Source organism: Gossypium raimondii, chromosome 10, assembly GCF_025698545.1.
Source record: "Gossypium raimondii isolate GPD5lz chromosome 10, ASM2569854v1, whole genome shotgun sequence".
Taxonomy (NCBI): Eukaryota; Viridiplantae; Streptophyta; class Magnoliopsida; order Malvales; family Malvaceae; genus Gossypium; species Gossypium raimondii.
The window spans coordinates 1,403,263-1,418,872 of NC_068574.1; the positions used below are offsets into that span (position 1 = coordinate 1,403,263).

The window sequence follows — 15,610 nt, forward strand, 5'->3', positions numbered from 1 at the left end:
TATGATAAAATTCGATCATAAAACACTATAATCTTTCAGATGACAAATTTATCATTTCAATCAAAACTTTATTATATATATATTAAAAATTATTATATAAAACTTTCACCTTCCGTAATCTAATATATATTAACATCTATGGTTATGGATTTTAACCTACTTTTAGGTTGGATTTTACATAAAAAATATATCTATTTTTCTTTTGTAATTTTGTGTATATACGGACTTTGATGGCATTTATGATTTCAAAGGTTTTATAGAATAATCAAAAGTCAATTTATTGGTTGATTGTTTTATTAGAAGATTCCTTAGCCACATTTTACATTAAGGTTTTATAAAGGTGTTACATTGCATGCATTTCATGATTTTTTTATGCTTTTGAACAGCTCAACGTAGAGAATGACTTAATTAATTTTTTAAAAAAATAGGATTTGTATTGAAATAAAGAATATAAGTAGAAATTTTCATACGCAGATGTTGGTGAAAAAATTAAATATTTCAAATATAAAATAATTAATTTTTAAAGGAAATTTTAAAATTATTGGTGAGAAGTTATGTAAATAATAAAAACACTAATTTAATTAAAAGTTAATTTATTAGTTCGTTAGTTATTATCATTATTATTAAATATTTAGTGGTAGTTATATGAAAATTGGATAAGTTTTAAAAGTAATATTTTATCTTTGTAATTTTTGTCAAATCACCACAAAATTAATGGAAAAGTTAACATTTGTTAACTTTGTTGTTCGCATATATGTAGATAGCACGTCAACATTTAATTAATTTTTAAAATTTAAAATATTAAAAATATATTTTATACATTTTAATGATTTTAAAATTTTAAAATAGTTTTAAAATTTTTATTTTTTAAATTAATTAAATGCTAACTTGTCATCCACGTGTATGCAACGTCAAAAAGTTAAAAACATTAACTTTTTATTCATTTTAGGTTATTTGACAAAAATATAAATTTAAGGGCTAAAAAGTGAAAAATTAAATGAATAGCTAAAATAATTTTTTATAAAGTTAAAGGGCCAATTAAGTCATTATACCTAGTTTATTCATCCGAGGAAGAAGATATGCAATTAATTTAATACATAAATTCATTCATTTATCAGTAAAATAAAATACTTAAGCTTCAACCTTAATATAGTAAATAAGGAGAAAAATTGAATGAGGAAAAGTTAATAAAATGTACTTTTAAGTAATTCCCTCAATCAAATAACAAAATCTTATATTTTAGCCAAATGAACTAAATTACATTTTGATAACTTGGATAATTGTCGTCTTATTGTGAAACAAAAGTATCACGTTGTCACTTTTAATGGTTGTAATTAAAGTGATGATGTGATTTATTACTCTAAAAAAATTGTATGTGCAATCTTTACTATGAAAAATTATCAACAAAATAGATCCACAACGTTATTTTAATGGTACCCCAATTAACAGTATTTTCAATATAAATTTATTAGTATCATTATAAAGATAAAACGATCAAACTATACCAAATTAATCAAAATCTTCAATTTTAACAGAGAAACTAAAACCAAAATTAAACCAAAACTATGATTACAATTCCATTGCAGTTTCATGAATGCTATAAAAGAATACGTGTGTGTACATATATATTTTTACATCAACATATCAAAACAATACAAATGTAAGTGACCAAATACTATCAAATTTCTTATCTACCATCCACCATTGTCACTGTGACATCTTTAGACGATGCAGTTTCATGAATATCCATACTATATTCTGCATCCATCAAGCTTCTCATGGAGGTATATGTGGGTTGTTTCGGCATTGGGAGTGTTGGTGTTTCGGTCTCTAGCATTAACACCACGGCAGCCATTGTTGGCCTGTGCATGGCTGAGTCCTGCACGCATAGCATCCCTATGTGTATGCATTTCAACACTTGGGTTGTCGAGCATGAATCTCTAATGGATGGATCCACCATCTCCATTGCTTTATCTTCATTCCAAAGACTCCATGCCTTAAAGTTGAACAGAGATCCATTTTAATAACGCGGATACAATAATGAAATGGTTTAATTCTGATTTTAGTTGAGATTTAAGATTTAATCAATCTACTTTAATAGTAGGTCTAAATTGATAACATTGCTAGTGACTGACCTTAACATGATTAGGCATAATATGGAAGTGTTATCAATTTAGATTTACTGATGTTGTAAAAGTAAAGGATCAAAAAATTATCAAATTTAACAAATTATAGGGACTAAAACCGGAATTAGACCTAACAAAATATAAACCTGTCGATCATGACCCAAATCCAACTCAAACAGCCCAAACTGGGGTCTGAATTAGCCCAATAAACAACACAATCACGCTCAACTAAATCTAGTTAACTGAACCCTTAAAGAACTTGAACTCTAAATGAGTTAGATTCAAAGCAACTTAAACAAGTAACCTTAAACGGTTGAGCCTACAGTTGGAATGATTAGAATCTAAAACTGTGTAGACTCAAACGCAAAAGTATCAATTAAAATTAACGAGAACCGAAGTGATATAAAATTAACACTTCTAGCAAAACTCCGTAAATGGTGGCCTTGGTACTTACATATGCAATAAGACTTGTGTAATCAGATGAACGGAAGCTTGTATTTCTCCGGCCGCTAACAATTTCTAACAGTAATACCCCAAAGCTGTACACATCGGACTTCACTGAAAATAATCCTTCCATTGCATATTCAGGCGACATATATCCACTGCAATTTTAAAACCAGTGTTTAGATCTTTCAAAGCTATTGACATTTTAATATCTATAAACATGTATTGTTTTGTATTTTTGCTTACTATGTGCCAACTACTCGAATTGTATTCGCTTCATTTTGGTTTCCCCCAAAGATCCTAGCCATGCCAAAGTCCGAAATCTTCGGATTCATTTCAACGTCCAACAAGATGTTACTGGCTTTCAAGTCTCTATGAATGATTCGAAGCCTCGAATCTCGATGTAAATAAAGGAGTCCTCTTGCAATGCCTTCGATGATGCTGAATCGGGTTCGCCAATCTAGCTGTGCTTGCTTGGTTTCATCTGGCATACAAAGTTTTCCAGTTAAAATCACAAGTTTCCAGTACAAAATTCAATGAAAATTTAGGCATGATTAGGAACATACCAAAAAGAATATAGTCCAAGCTTTTATTAGGCATGTATTCATAAATCAACATCTTTTCATCCCCTTCAATGGAACAGCCTAATAGTCTAACAAGATTCCTATGTTGCAGTTTAGCAATCAATATAATCTCATTTTTGAACTCTTCTAGGCCTTGCCCTGACTGTCCCGAAAGCCGCTTTACAGCTATTTCTTGGCCACCGGGTAGCTCTCCCTGGTGATAAACGTAAACAGTAAGTGTTATTACAGTCAATCCGATCTATGATAATAACGTTACACATTATAGTTTTGCAATTAGTTGAAGAAATGAAATTCACCTTGTATACGGTACCGAAACCTCCGTGTCCAAGCCTGTTTGCTTCACTAAAGTTCTTCGTTGCAGCTGCCACACTACTGAAGCTAATGACGGTTAACTCCGGTTCGTTAACTTGACTCCCGTCTATAAGTATGTCAACTGGTCCTCCTGATAGATCTGCTGAAAATTCTTTGTTCTTGGACTTGTTACTAACCTCTACGTCATCATCCTTGCAACACGGCATCGATGAAACTACCGGCAAACCTAAACGAAAAGAGTCTGAAGAAAACAAATTAATACCCGGACCGGAAGTGGACATAGATGACCTTTTTTGAAGGAGAAAACATTATCACCTCTAAGTTTCTTCTTGTATCTCCATAGTAACCATATGGTGACCACCAAGAAGCATGCCCCCAACACAGAGATTATAATTATCACAATGTTGGATATCTTCCGACTGCCATCTACGATAAGAAACCGAAAAAGAATGGTGTTAATCTCTCACAAAAGATGTAGTAACTGCAATAAAACTTCTAATGAACATACCTAATTCCGAACGATGGACGCGGTAGAAGAATTGTAAATTCGCAGCTTCATCCAAATGTTGAAGATCAATCAAATCCCCTTCCCATGTCATACATCCAATTCCAGAAATAAACGCATACGCAGTACACGAACAATTCCCCAAGCAACTTGTTTCACAAGCATCTATATTACCAGCAGACAACAACAAGTTCGACGAATCGGGTAACTTTACGTGCTTTAATCCTTTAAACCCATCTTCCCCTGCACTACCATTAGTCCTCTGGCACTGCAATTCGACCCGCCGTTCGCAACCACCCGACCAATTCCCTTTACTCCATTGATCTGGAGACTTTGGCCTAAACCCATCTAAACAACTACATTTCACAGCTTCAAAGTTATCACATGTAGCATGGTTACCACAATGGTTATACAGGTCACATATATTAACCGGATCCGGCTGTGTTTGCATAATGGTCCACATTTTCCGATCATCGTCCCACCTCGATTGTTGTTCCCTTCCATCCCAAGTTAACCTAAACCTCAACAAATCAGAAGGGTTTGAAGGATCATATGTGAAATATTGTGTCCTATTTTCATCAGCTTGTGATAACTTAAACCCATACAAGAAACTAGCAATATCACTCATGTTAGGTATCCCTGTAAAGATCACTGAATTCCATTGCCCACTTCTCCATCTTCTTCCCATATTTCGATCCCATATAATAATTTGTGGACCACCATTAGGATCAACACCCATAGTGAAATTCCCTAACGAAGGATCATTACTTGATTTCCATGATCTAAAAATATGAAACTCACCTATTAATGAACTTACTGGTGCTCTCATACCAGGCAAAAATGTATCAGTTGGATGTTCAAAGCTTTGCCAATGAACTTTACTTGTATCAGTGTTTGATAACACTAAATTGCCTGTATCCCTGAGAATTGCTGCTGTGTTGTTTGATAAACCTGTAAGATTAGATGACCAAACCAAACTAGTGTTCCCATTAAGAACAACTAAGTTACCATCAACCCCAATCCTTAAAACACCATTCTTGTTTGGTATTGGATTGTCTCTATTTGCAACCCATACAACTGTTTTCACATCAACCTTGTACCAAATTCCAACATATCTAAATGTTGAGTTTTCAGGACTGAAAAACCCTAGTTCAAATGTTTCATTTTCAGACACTAAACTATCGCCATCTGCAACACTTTCTCCTTGTCTGATTGTATCAACAGCACAACAAAACTGAGCAAAATACAGAACATAGATCAATGCCACCAGAAAACCAGAAACTGGGTTTTTCTTGTTGGTTTCCATAACTTGAGAAAAGCAGAGATATTGAACAACAACAAAAAAAAAAAAAAAAAACATGCGAAGGGTTTTTAGAGACTAAAAGTATATGCTGCTCACACACTGTAACAAACACGTTTGTGACAGAGGATTTATTCGGTTTGAAGTTTTGACTAAACAGGAAAACTATTGAACGAGGAAAAGGGTTGTACGGTTAGGTAATTAGACGAGAAAATTGAACATACTTTTAAGTTCTATACCACATAGCTTTGACAAGCTCGAATCTTCTTTTTTTTTTTTTGAAGCAACCACCATTGTTGTTTATCAGTCTTAGAAGCAATAAATTCATAATGAATATGAGTATAGATACAATGGTTTTGGGTTAAAATAATTTACACATTACACCATGTGCTGACAAGAAACATGTCAGAGTTAGTTGTTTTAGAGTTGGTTAAAATATGTCATAGGTCCTTTTACTTTTCATAAATTCCAAATTTAATCCTTATACTTATATTTTAGGATTTAATCCTTTACATTTCAAATTTCAAAATTTAGGTCCAAATGTTTATATCGTTAAATTATTTTTGTTAAATTGGTTAGTGTGGCATTTTGAAATTAAAAAAAAAACTCACTTCTAGCAATTTAACTAAAAATAACATTGTAATAAACTTGAATTTTGAAACCTGAAAAGTAAAAAGAGTAAATTCTTAGAAACAAAAGTACATGAACTAAATCCAATTTATGAAGAGTTCAAATACTTATAGCATATTTTAACTTTTAGAGTTTTATACATCTTTGTACTTTTTGGACTCTAAAATATATGACTTCTTGTTTGATTTGAGTACGGCACACCTACGGTGTGAGAAAATTATAAAATAAAAATCCTGATAATAATATAATTTACTTTATAAAAAATAAGCTTTTGATAATTAATGGGTGAAAGTGACTTAATCAATGGCATTATTATAGTATAATTTTATTCAAATTTAACAGAACTTGGTTAACCTTCGACTTCAATTTTAAATTAAACAACCGAAGACATTAACTTCTTGAAATTAAGAGTAGAAAGAACAAATTTAAAAATTCAAAGAGTTAGGGACTAGAAGCAAAATTAGACCTTTTTCTTTACCTCGATTTTCTAAAACAGTGAAATGGGATGCAAATATAATACTATTTTAGTTTTTTTTTTAAAAACTATGTCGTCAGTGGACCAGATAAAGTGGAATTATAAGCTTCCACTAATATTATATATATAGAGAGAGAGAGAGCGCAAATTGGTTTTAATAAATAAGAAGAAAACAATAAAATTAAAGGAGATATGAAGCAATTAAACAATTTGAAGGTGGCTGGTAGCTGTATAATTTCAAAATGGGCTGCCCTTTTTTGGAGTTCGCAATTGGACCTATATGATTTGGTGAAAATACTATAAACACCCTTCAATTATTTCACTTACTTTATTTTTACCCCCTATGTTTTGGTAAAAATATCATAAACATCCTTGAATCATTTTACCTTTTAAGGAATTATATTTGAATGTAAAATATTGATGATGAATGCAATGGAAAATATATAAAAAAAAAGTTTACTTAAAATAGGTAAAAAAAGGTTAGGAACCTTTGTTTTTTTGAAGGAAGAACCATTATTTAGAAAAGGCTTTAAATCAATCACGTGAAAGATATTTTTATATTAAAGTTGACAAAAGTAGGTGCAGCCACCATATGGGACCATTTTTTTCTGCCTTGTGCTTGGACTATTTGGAATGGAATGGACCCATTGAAGGGATTCCATCAAATTTCTGGGTTATAGGCTTTTAAAGAAAAAAAAGGAGAGAGGTTTTAGTTAGATATAAACCAAGACTAGTATGGGACATTGATAAAGGGTTAAATCGTCTTTTTACTATATATACTCGAATTTGATTTTTAGTTCCTATGTTTTGTTTTAGTATAATATGGTCTTTCATTTTATAATGTCGTTAGTTAATTAAAATAGTTAATACAGTTAATTGTTATGATTAAAATGACAATGTGGTTTTTCATTTTGAAAACACCATTCTAAAAAAAGATCATGTTTGTGTGATGAGACAAAATGAATGCTTATAAGAAAAAAATGTCAATATTTTAACTGAAATAGTTAATTGTATTAACAACTTTTTAACTTGATCAATCAACTTTTTTGGATCCACATTAGTCTCAAAATTTGGCAAAATTTTCCTATTTGATCTCTAAACTTGAAACTTGTTAAAGTGTGATGATGTGACACTCTAAAATTATGTAACTTCATCACTTGAAATTTTTATATGAAATTAACAAAAGATATTAAAAAGTACAAATTTCTTTACAATTTTTAGATTTTTTAAAAATTAAAACCTCGAATATTATGTCATCATATCTTAATAAAATTCAAGTTCATCTAATATGGACAAAAACAAGATTAATGAACAATGTAGAAAAAGTTGCAAAGTTCATGGACTAAGGCTTTGTTTACCATTGAAATTGAAAATCAGTTCTCAACCCAAACCTTAATTTTGAAGCTGAAATTTTTGATCTTTGACTTTTGGAAAAGTTTTTTTTTTCCAATAAAATTACCTTTTATCCCCATTAATTTTTCTACCTTACAACATTATGTTTAAAATTAACATTTGATCTTCTCAAAATTCTTTTTTCGCAACATATTTCAACCTCAATAATAAATTAAATATTACTTTATCGCACTAACTATCACATAATAAAAAAAATCAAATTAGGCTAAGTTAAATATAATAATTAAATTCTAAATTTCACTGGACAAATAAAACAAAAATTGACCTTGATAAATTAAATAATTGTATTTTAGAGTTGTATTATTGGTCATACGTATCGGTACATTGGTCTTTAGAGTTTGGTTCCTCCTTTAGAAATATGATAGTTGAACCTATGAGAATCGCATCAAAGATGGAAGGGGTTCAATACCTCATTAGTGTAGCTTTTAGAGAAATTATCCGTTACTGTCTTTTTTTTGGGTTTTACTTTATTTATAATTTTTAATTTTAAAACTTATACAAAAACATTTTACTTTTCTTTAAAATGTCACATAAGATTTTACATGCCATTTATTAGTTAAATTAATGGTTTCAATAATGACAATGCTTGATTTATTTAACACCGATAGTTTGGAGATGTAATTAGAATGTTTTAAAATTTGGGGACCACTTTAAAATGAGAGACATAGTTTGAGGATGTATGGTGCAATTAACTGAAAAATTTATGAAAATTTATGAAAAGAGATAAATATCAAATTTATACATGAACTTTGGTCCAATGTGGAATTTGATACATGAACTTTAATTATACACCTAGATCTCGAATTGTGGTTCAAATATATTAATGAAAGTTTGATTTTGATTCAATTATATACATTTAAAAATGAATACATACATTTATTTTCATATGTATGGCATTACATATTAGAACAAAATTCATGTATGCTTTGATATTTATTCCATTACTAATGATATAAAATGAAATTAGTTTTATCTATTTTTGGCCATTCTAATAATTAACATTCACTAAACCTAATTTTCAATAATAATAGGATTGTCGAACTTAAAAATCGTGTGATTAGTGGCTAAGTTTAAAATTAAAAGAGAATTAATTGCCGTACGATACGGTAATTTACTAATATTAATAGGCTAATCATGATTACAAACATATTGCATCTCTCCATTACTAATCACATTTTCTCTCTCGTTTTTTTTTTAAAAAAAATTCTTGTTTAATAAACACAGCGTCCACATTTCGAGATAAAAATGGCACGCCAACTTGTTGTTCTTGCTTTGGTTTTGATTGTCCTCGCCGGCGTGGTTTCTACCGACGCCTCATCCGCCGGTGGCAGCCCTACAAGTGCACCAACTGGAGCTTCTGTTGATGGCAGTGCTGCTAGTTCCTCTGCTACTTCTCAGGCTACTGCTCCAAGTCCTAGCGGTGGTATCCTTATTGACCTTGATAGAGAATAGAAGGATCAAATTAAATATAATAATTAAATAATTGTATTATTTGGACTTGTGAGATTGTTGTTTCGTAGTGGAGTCCTAGTCATAAAGTTCATCTATAGAATGATTGTCAAGGAAATGCAGACAAATATTTAAACAATTTGCAATGTAAAAAAAAATGGTAGGGTTTTGGAAAATAAATAATTAGTTCTATAAATAAAATGTTATGTTTTTCATTAAGTTTATGAATTATTTTTTTATATATATAATTTCACTTACAACATTTTTCTCTTAATAAATCTACTAAAACGAGTAGATTGGTGAACTATGTTTTTTTTTTGTGAATTACCAGAGGAAGGTAAAGCCCTAACAACAACACGATGATGTGTTTTAATCTAAATTTACTAAACTAAATTAACTAAGAACGCAAACAGTGAATGAATCAAGGAAGTAATCGAATATTAACCAAAAAGATAGACAATACCCAAGAAAGAATCCACCTAGACTTCACCTATTATTATGAATATGAATTAAATGATTTATTCACTTGTGTATTGATCCGTAGAAATCTCCAAATTATGTTAATATCTCTTTCGAGAGTTAGAACAGCTGACTCTAGGTTGGTTAATTGAAATCTCTTTCTAATTAAAACCCGTATTGTCGCATTAACTCGATCTATGGATTCCCCTATTAGATTTTACTCTAATCCGGTAGATTTATGTCGTCTTATTTCTAGGATTGCATGCAACTCCACTCAATTATGCTAGATATACTCTTAATTAGAGACTTTTGCTCCATTGAATTAACCATATTAAAAATGAATTAATATCCCAGAAATATTGAAAAAAGAAATAAACATACATAATTGAGAACAAGAATCAAGTATTTATCGCGTAGTGGAAGTGAGTGTTCTGCGTGTTCTTGAACCCTATTTATATCCTCTTGATGATTTGTAGTCGTTAGAGACATTAATTCGAGCATTAAATGCAATTGTAGGGGCATAAGTATTGGTACATTGGTACAAGGGTTCAATACCTCATTAGGGTAGCTTTTAGAGAAACTATTGTTTCCTCTCTCTCTTTTCGATTTTACTTTATTTCTAGTTTTTAATTTTAAAACTTATACAACAACGTTTTACTTTCCTCTAAAATGTCACATGACATTACATGCCATTTAATAGTTAAATTAAGGGCTTGAATAATGGCAATGCTTGATTGATTTAACATAGATAGTTTTGAGATGTAATTAGAATGTTTTGAAATTGGAGACCACTTTAAAATGAGAGACATAGTTTGAGGATGTGTAGTGCAATTAAGTCAAAATTTTATGAATAATTTATGAAAAGAGACAAATATCAAATTTATACATGAACTTTGGTCCATTGTGCAATTTGATATATGAACCTTAATTATACACCTAGACCTCAATTGTGGTTCTAATATACAAATGAAAGTTTGATTTTAATTCAATTATACACATTTAAAAATGAATACATACATTTATTTTCATATGTATGGCATTACACTTTTGATCAAAATTCATGTATGCTTTGATATTTAGACCATTAGTAATGATATAAAAAGAAATCAGTTTTATCTATTTTTGGCCATTATAATAATTAACATTCACCAAAATTAAATTTCAATAACTATAGGATTGCCGAACTTAAAAATTGTATGATTAGTGGCTAAGTTTAAAATTAAAAGAGAATTAATTGCCATTAGATACGGTAATTTCACTAGTATTAATACGCTAATCATGATTACAAACATATTGCATGTCTCCATTCCTAATCACATTTTTTTTCTCTGTTTTGTTTTTAAAAAAATTATTGCTTAATAAACACATAAACCAAATTTTGAAAAAAAATGGCACGCCAACTTGTTGTTCTTGCTTTGGTTTTGATTGTCCTCGCCGGCGTGGTTTCTATCGAAGCCTCATCCACCGGTGGCAGCCCAGCAAGTGCACCAGCTGGAGCTTCTATAGGTGGCAGTGCTGCTAGTTCCTCCCCTACTTCTCAGCCTACCGCTCCAAGTCTTAGCGGTGATATCCCTATTGATGATCCATAGAATGATTGTCAAGGAAATGCCGACAAATCATAAAACAAATTGCCATTTAAAAACATGCTGGGGTTTTGGAAAATAAAGAATTAGTTCTATAAATAGAATGTTATGTTTTTCATTCAGTTTATGAACTGTTTTTCATATATATGATTTCACTTACAACATTATACTCTTAACAAATCTACTAAAACGAGTAGATTGCTGAACTGTGTTTTTTTTATGAATTATAAAAGAATGGTAAAGCCCTCACAAAAACACGACTAATGCGATTTGAATTCACACCATATCTAGAGCGGCGAATACCTTAACATAAGTCAATACACTTAATTCGGTGAACTGTGTTTTAAGTATTAATTAGAATAATAGTTAAAGCCTGAATTGAGTAGACAAAGACAGAAGCCATCAGTGGTTGAAAATGGCGGAGGGAATTTTGTATTAGTAATGCTCCCATTATATAGTAATTTTTATATTAAAAAAAAGACATATAAATAATGGCATCTGCCAAACTACTAAGAAATAATAAAGAATATATCACTAGCAAACTTTAAATAATGTTGATCTTCTCACCCCAGCAGTAGCAAAGGTTGTAGCCATACCATTATCTTGCATATAAACCAATGCGAATTTAACACAAACCAGTTGGTGTCACAACTCCATACCGCTTCCTTCATCTCCTCCATCATGAAAGATAACTTGAGTTTCACTGCATCTCCCTCGAATATTTCTTAAACTTCAAATCCATATTCATGATCCATTTTCTCGATGAGTAGCTAAAGTAATTACTGAAGGAATTGAACATTTTTTCCTTCAACAAGTTTGTGTCATTGCACCATGAATCCCCGAATTTTAAAAAATACGCCATCTTCTTGAATTGCAAATGAAAAAATAATTTTCAAGATATTTTTTTACACAGTAAATATTAACTATGTTTAAAGCTCGATATAGACCAAGAGGAGGGATGGATTGATGTTTTAAAATTTTGGAAAAAATATGGCAAAGGAAAATCGACATAAAGGTTTATAGTGGTTCGACCCCTATTGTCTAGCTCTACTACCTTAACTTACCACAACCAAAGATTTTTCCAAATTCACTAATTTGAAATTTTCAAGGACAATGTTTAACCTTTAAAATCACTATATTTTAAGTAGGCAAGATAGACTACTTCCCCTTAAGCTTTTCTACCGAAAACCTTAAGTAAACCCTCACAAAGATAAGAAATAAATTATAAACAAAGGATACCTCTTAACGACTAATTTAGAACAATATAGACCACTCGAATGATTTTACATCACTTGAAATATATAAAGAATTAATTACAAAAGTGGGTGCATGAGAAAACATGAGAAATGCAATAAAAAGATTGGAATTATGCATAATAAACTTTGTAAGCTAGTTTATTATCTTGTTCTGAGTGTTCTTAAACTCTATTTATATCCTCTTGATGATTTGTAGTCGTTAGAGACATTAATTCGAGCATTAAATGCAATTGTCGGGCCATAAGTATTGCTACATTGGTCTTTGGAGTCCGATTCCTCCCTTAAAAATATTATAGTTGAACATGTGAGTATCGCATCAAAGATGGAAAGGGTTCAATACCTCATTAGTGTACCTTTGAAAGAAATTATTGTTTCCTCTATCTTCTTTCGATTTTACTTTATTTGTAGTTTTTAATTTTAAAACTTATACAACAACATTTTACTTTCTTATAAAATGTCTCATGACATTTTACATGCCATTTAATAGTTAAATTAAGGGCTTGAATAATGGCAATGCTTGATTGATTTAACATAGATAGTTTTGAGATGTAATTAGAATGTTTTGAATTTGAGACCACTTTAAAATGAGAGACATAGTTTGAGGATGTGTTGTGCAATTAAGTGAAAATATTATGAATAATTTATGAAAAGAGATAAATATCAAATTTATACATGAACTTTGGTCCAATGTGCAATTTCATACATGAACTTTAACTATACACCTAGACCTCGAATTGTGGTTCAAATATATAAATGAAAGTTTGGTTTTGATTCAATTATACACATTTAAAAATGAATACATACATTTATTTTCATATGTATGGCATTACACACAAGATCAAAATTCATGTATGCTTTGATATTTATACCATTAGTAATGGTATAAAAGAAATCAATTTTATCTATTTTTGGCCATTCTAATAATTAGCATTCACAAAATTAATTTTCAATAATTATAGGATTGCGAACTTAAAAATCGTATGATTAGTGGCTAAGTTTAAAATTAAAAGAGAATTATTTGCCATTAGATAGGGTAATTTACTAGTATTAATACGCTAATCGTGATTACAAACATATTGCATCTCTCCATTCCTAATCACATTTTTTTTCTCTGTTTTATTTTTTAAAAAAATTTCTTGCTTAATAAACAGAAAGACCACATTTTTAAACAAAAATGGCACGCCAACTTGTTGTTCTTGCGTTGCTTTTGATTGTCCTCACCGGCGTGGTTTCTGCTGACGCGTCATCTACCAGTGGCAGCCCTGCAAGTGCACCAGCTGGAGCTTCTACAGGTGGCAGTGCTGCTAGTTCCTCCCCTACTTCTCAGCCTACCACTCCAAGTCTTAGCGATGATATCCCTATTGATGATCCATAGAATGATTGTCAATGAAATGCTGACAAATCATTAAACAAATTTCCATTTAAAAACATGGTGGGGTTTTGGAAAATAAATAATTAGTTTTATAAATAGAATGTTATGTTTTTCATTAAGTTTATGAACTGTTTTTCATATATATAATTTCACTTACAACATTATACTCTTAACAAATCTACTAAAATGAGTTGATTGGTGAACTGTGTTTTTTATTTTTTTGTGAATTATGAAAGGATGGTAAAGCCCTAACAATAACACGACTAGCGCAATTTGAATTCAGGCCATATCTAGAGCGGCGAATACCTTAACCATAAGCAAACACACTTAATTCGGTGAACTGTGTTTTAAGTATTAATTACAATAATAGTTAAAGCATTAATTTAGTAAACAAAGAAAGAAGCCATCAATGGTTGAGAATGGCGTTTGGAATTTGGTATTAGCAATGCTCCCATTATGTAGTAATTTTTATATTCAGAAAAAAAAGACATATAAATAATGACATCTGACCAATCTCCTAAGAAATAATAAAGAATATATCACTACAAAACTTTAAATAATGCTGATCTTCTCACCCTAGCAATAGCCAAGGTTGTAGCCATACCATTATCTTTCATATAAACCAATGCGGATTTAACACAAACCAATTGCTATCACAACTCCATACCGCTTCCGTAATCTCCTCCATTGTGAAATATAACTCGAGTTTCACTGCATCTCCCTCGAATATTTCTTAAACTTCAAATCCATATCCATGATCACTTTTCTCGATGAGCAACTAAAGTAATTACTGAACAAATTGAACATTTTTTCCTTCAACAACATTGTGTCATTACACCATGAATCCCCGAATTTTAAACAATGCGCCATCCTCTTGAATTACAATTGAAAATACAATTTTCAAGATATTTTTTTATACAGTAATATTAACTATGTTTAAAGCTCGATATACACCAAGAGGGGGGATGGATTGATGTTTTAAAATTTTGGAGAAAAAATGGCAAAGGGAAATCAACATAAGGATTTTATAGTGGTTCGACCCCTATTGTCTACCTCCACTACCTTAACTTACCACAACTAAAGATTTTTCCAAATTCACTAATTTGAAAATTTCAAGGACAATGTTTAACCTTTAAAATCACTACATTTTAAGTAGGCAAGATAGACCTACTTCCCCTTAAGCTTTTCTACCAAAAACCTTAAGTAAACCCTCACAAAGATAAGAAATAAATTATAAACAAAGGATACCTCTTAACGACTAACTTAGAACAATATAGACCACTCAAATGATTTTACATCACTTGAAATATTTAAAGAATTAATTACAAAAGTGGGTGCATGAGAAAACATGAGAAATGCAATAAAAAGATTGGAATTATGCAGAATAAACTTTGTAAGATTGTTTATTATCTTGTTCTGAGTGTTCTTAAACTCTATTTGTATCCTCTTGAGGATTTGTAGTCGTTAGAGACATTAATTCGAGCATTAAATGCAATTGTCGGGCCATAAGTATTGCTACATTGGTCTTTGGAGTCCGATTCCTCCCTTAAAAATATGATAGTTGAACCTGTGAGTATCGCATCAAAGATGGAAAGGGTTCAATACCTCATTAGTGTAGCTTTTTCAGAAATTATTGTTTCCTCTCTCTTCTTTCGGTTTTACTTTATTTCTAGTTTTTAATTTTAAAACTTATACAACAACA

General features: G+C 30.6%; 1 protein-coding gene across 2 annotated transcripts; it reads right to left on the reverse strand.

The window, feature by feature from the left end:
- Window positions 1–1,526: 1,526 nt before the first annotated feature.
- Window positions 1,527–5,585, reverse strand: LOC105776662 (G-type lectin S-receptor-like serine/threonine-protein kinase B120). Of its 2 annotated transcripts, none has more exons than XM_012599469.2 (7): window positions 3,975–5,585; window positions 3,782–3,892; window positions 3,451–3,692; window positions 3,137–3,347; window positions 2,817–3,054; window positions 2,581–2,728; window positions 1,527–1,996 (listed from the first exon to the last, which is right to left on the reverse strand). In XM_012599469.2, the coding sequence occupies exons 1-7, from the start codon at window positions 5,329–5,331 to the stop codon at window positions 1,688–1,690; spliced, it is 2,616 nt and encodes an 871-aa protein (XP_012454923.1). In that variant the 5' UTR covers window positions 5,332–5,585; the 3' UTR covers window positions 1,527–1,687. The 2 variants fall into 2 exon arrangements, with proteins under 2 accessions (XP_012454923.1, XP_012454922.1); XM_012599468.2 differs by having other exon boundaries at window positions 3,451–3,707; window positions 3,975–5,584.
- Window positions 5,586–15,610: the final 10,025 nt, after the last annotated feature.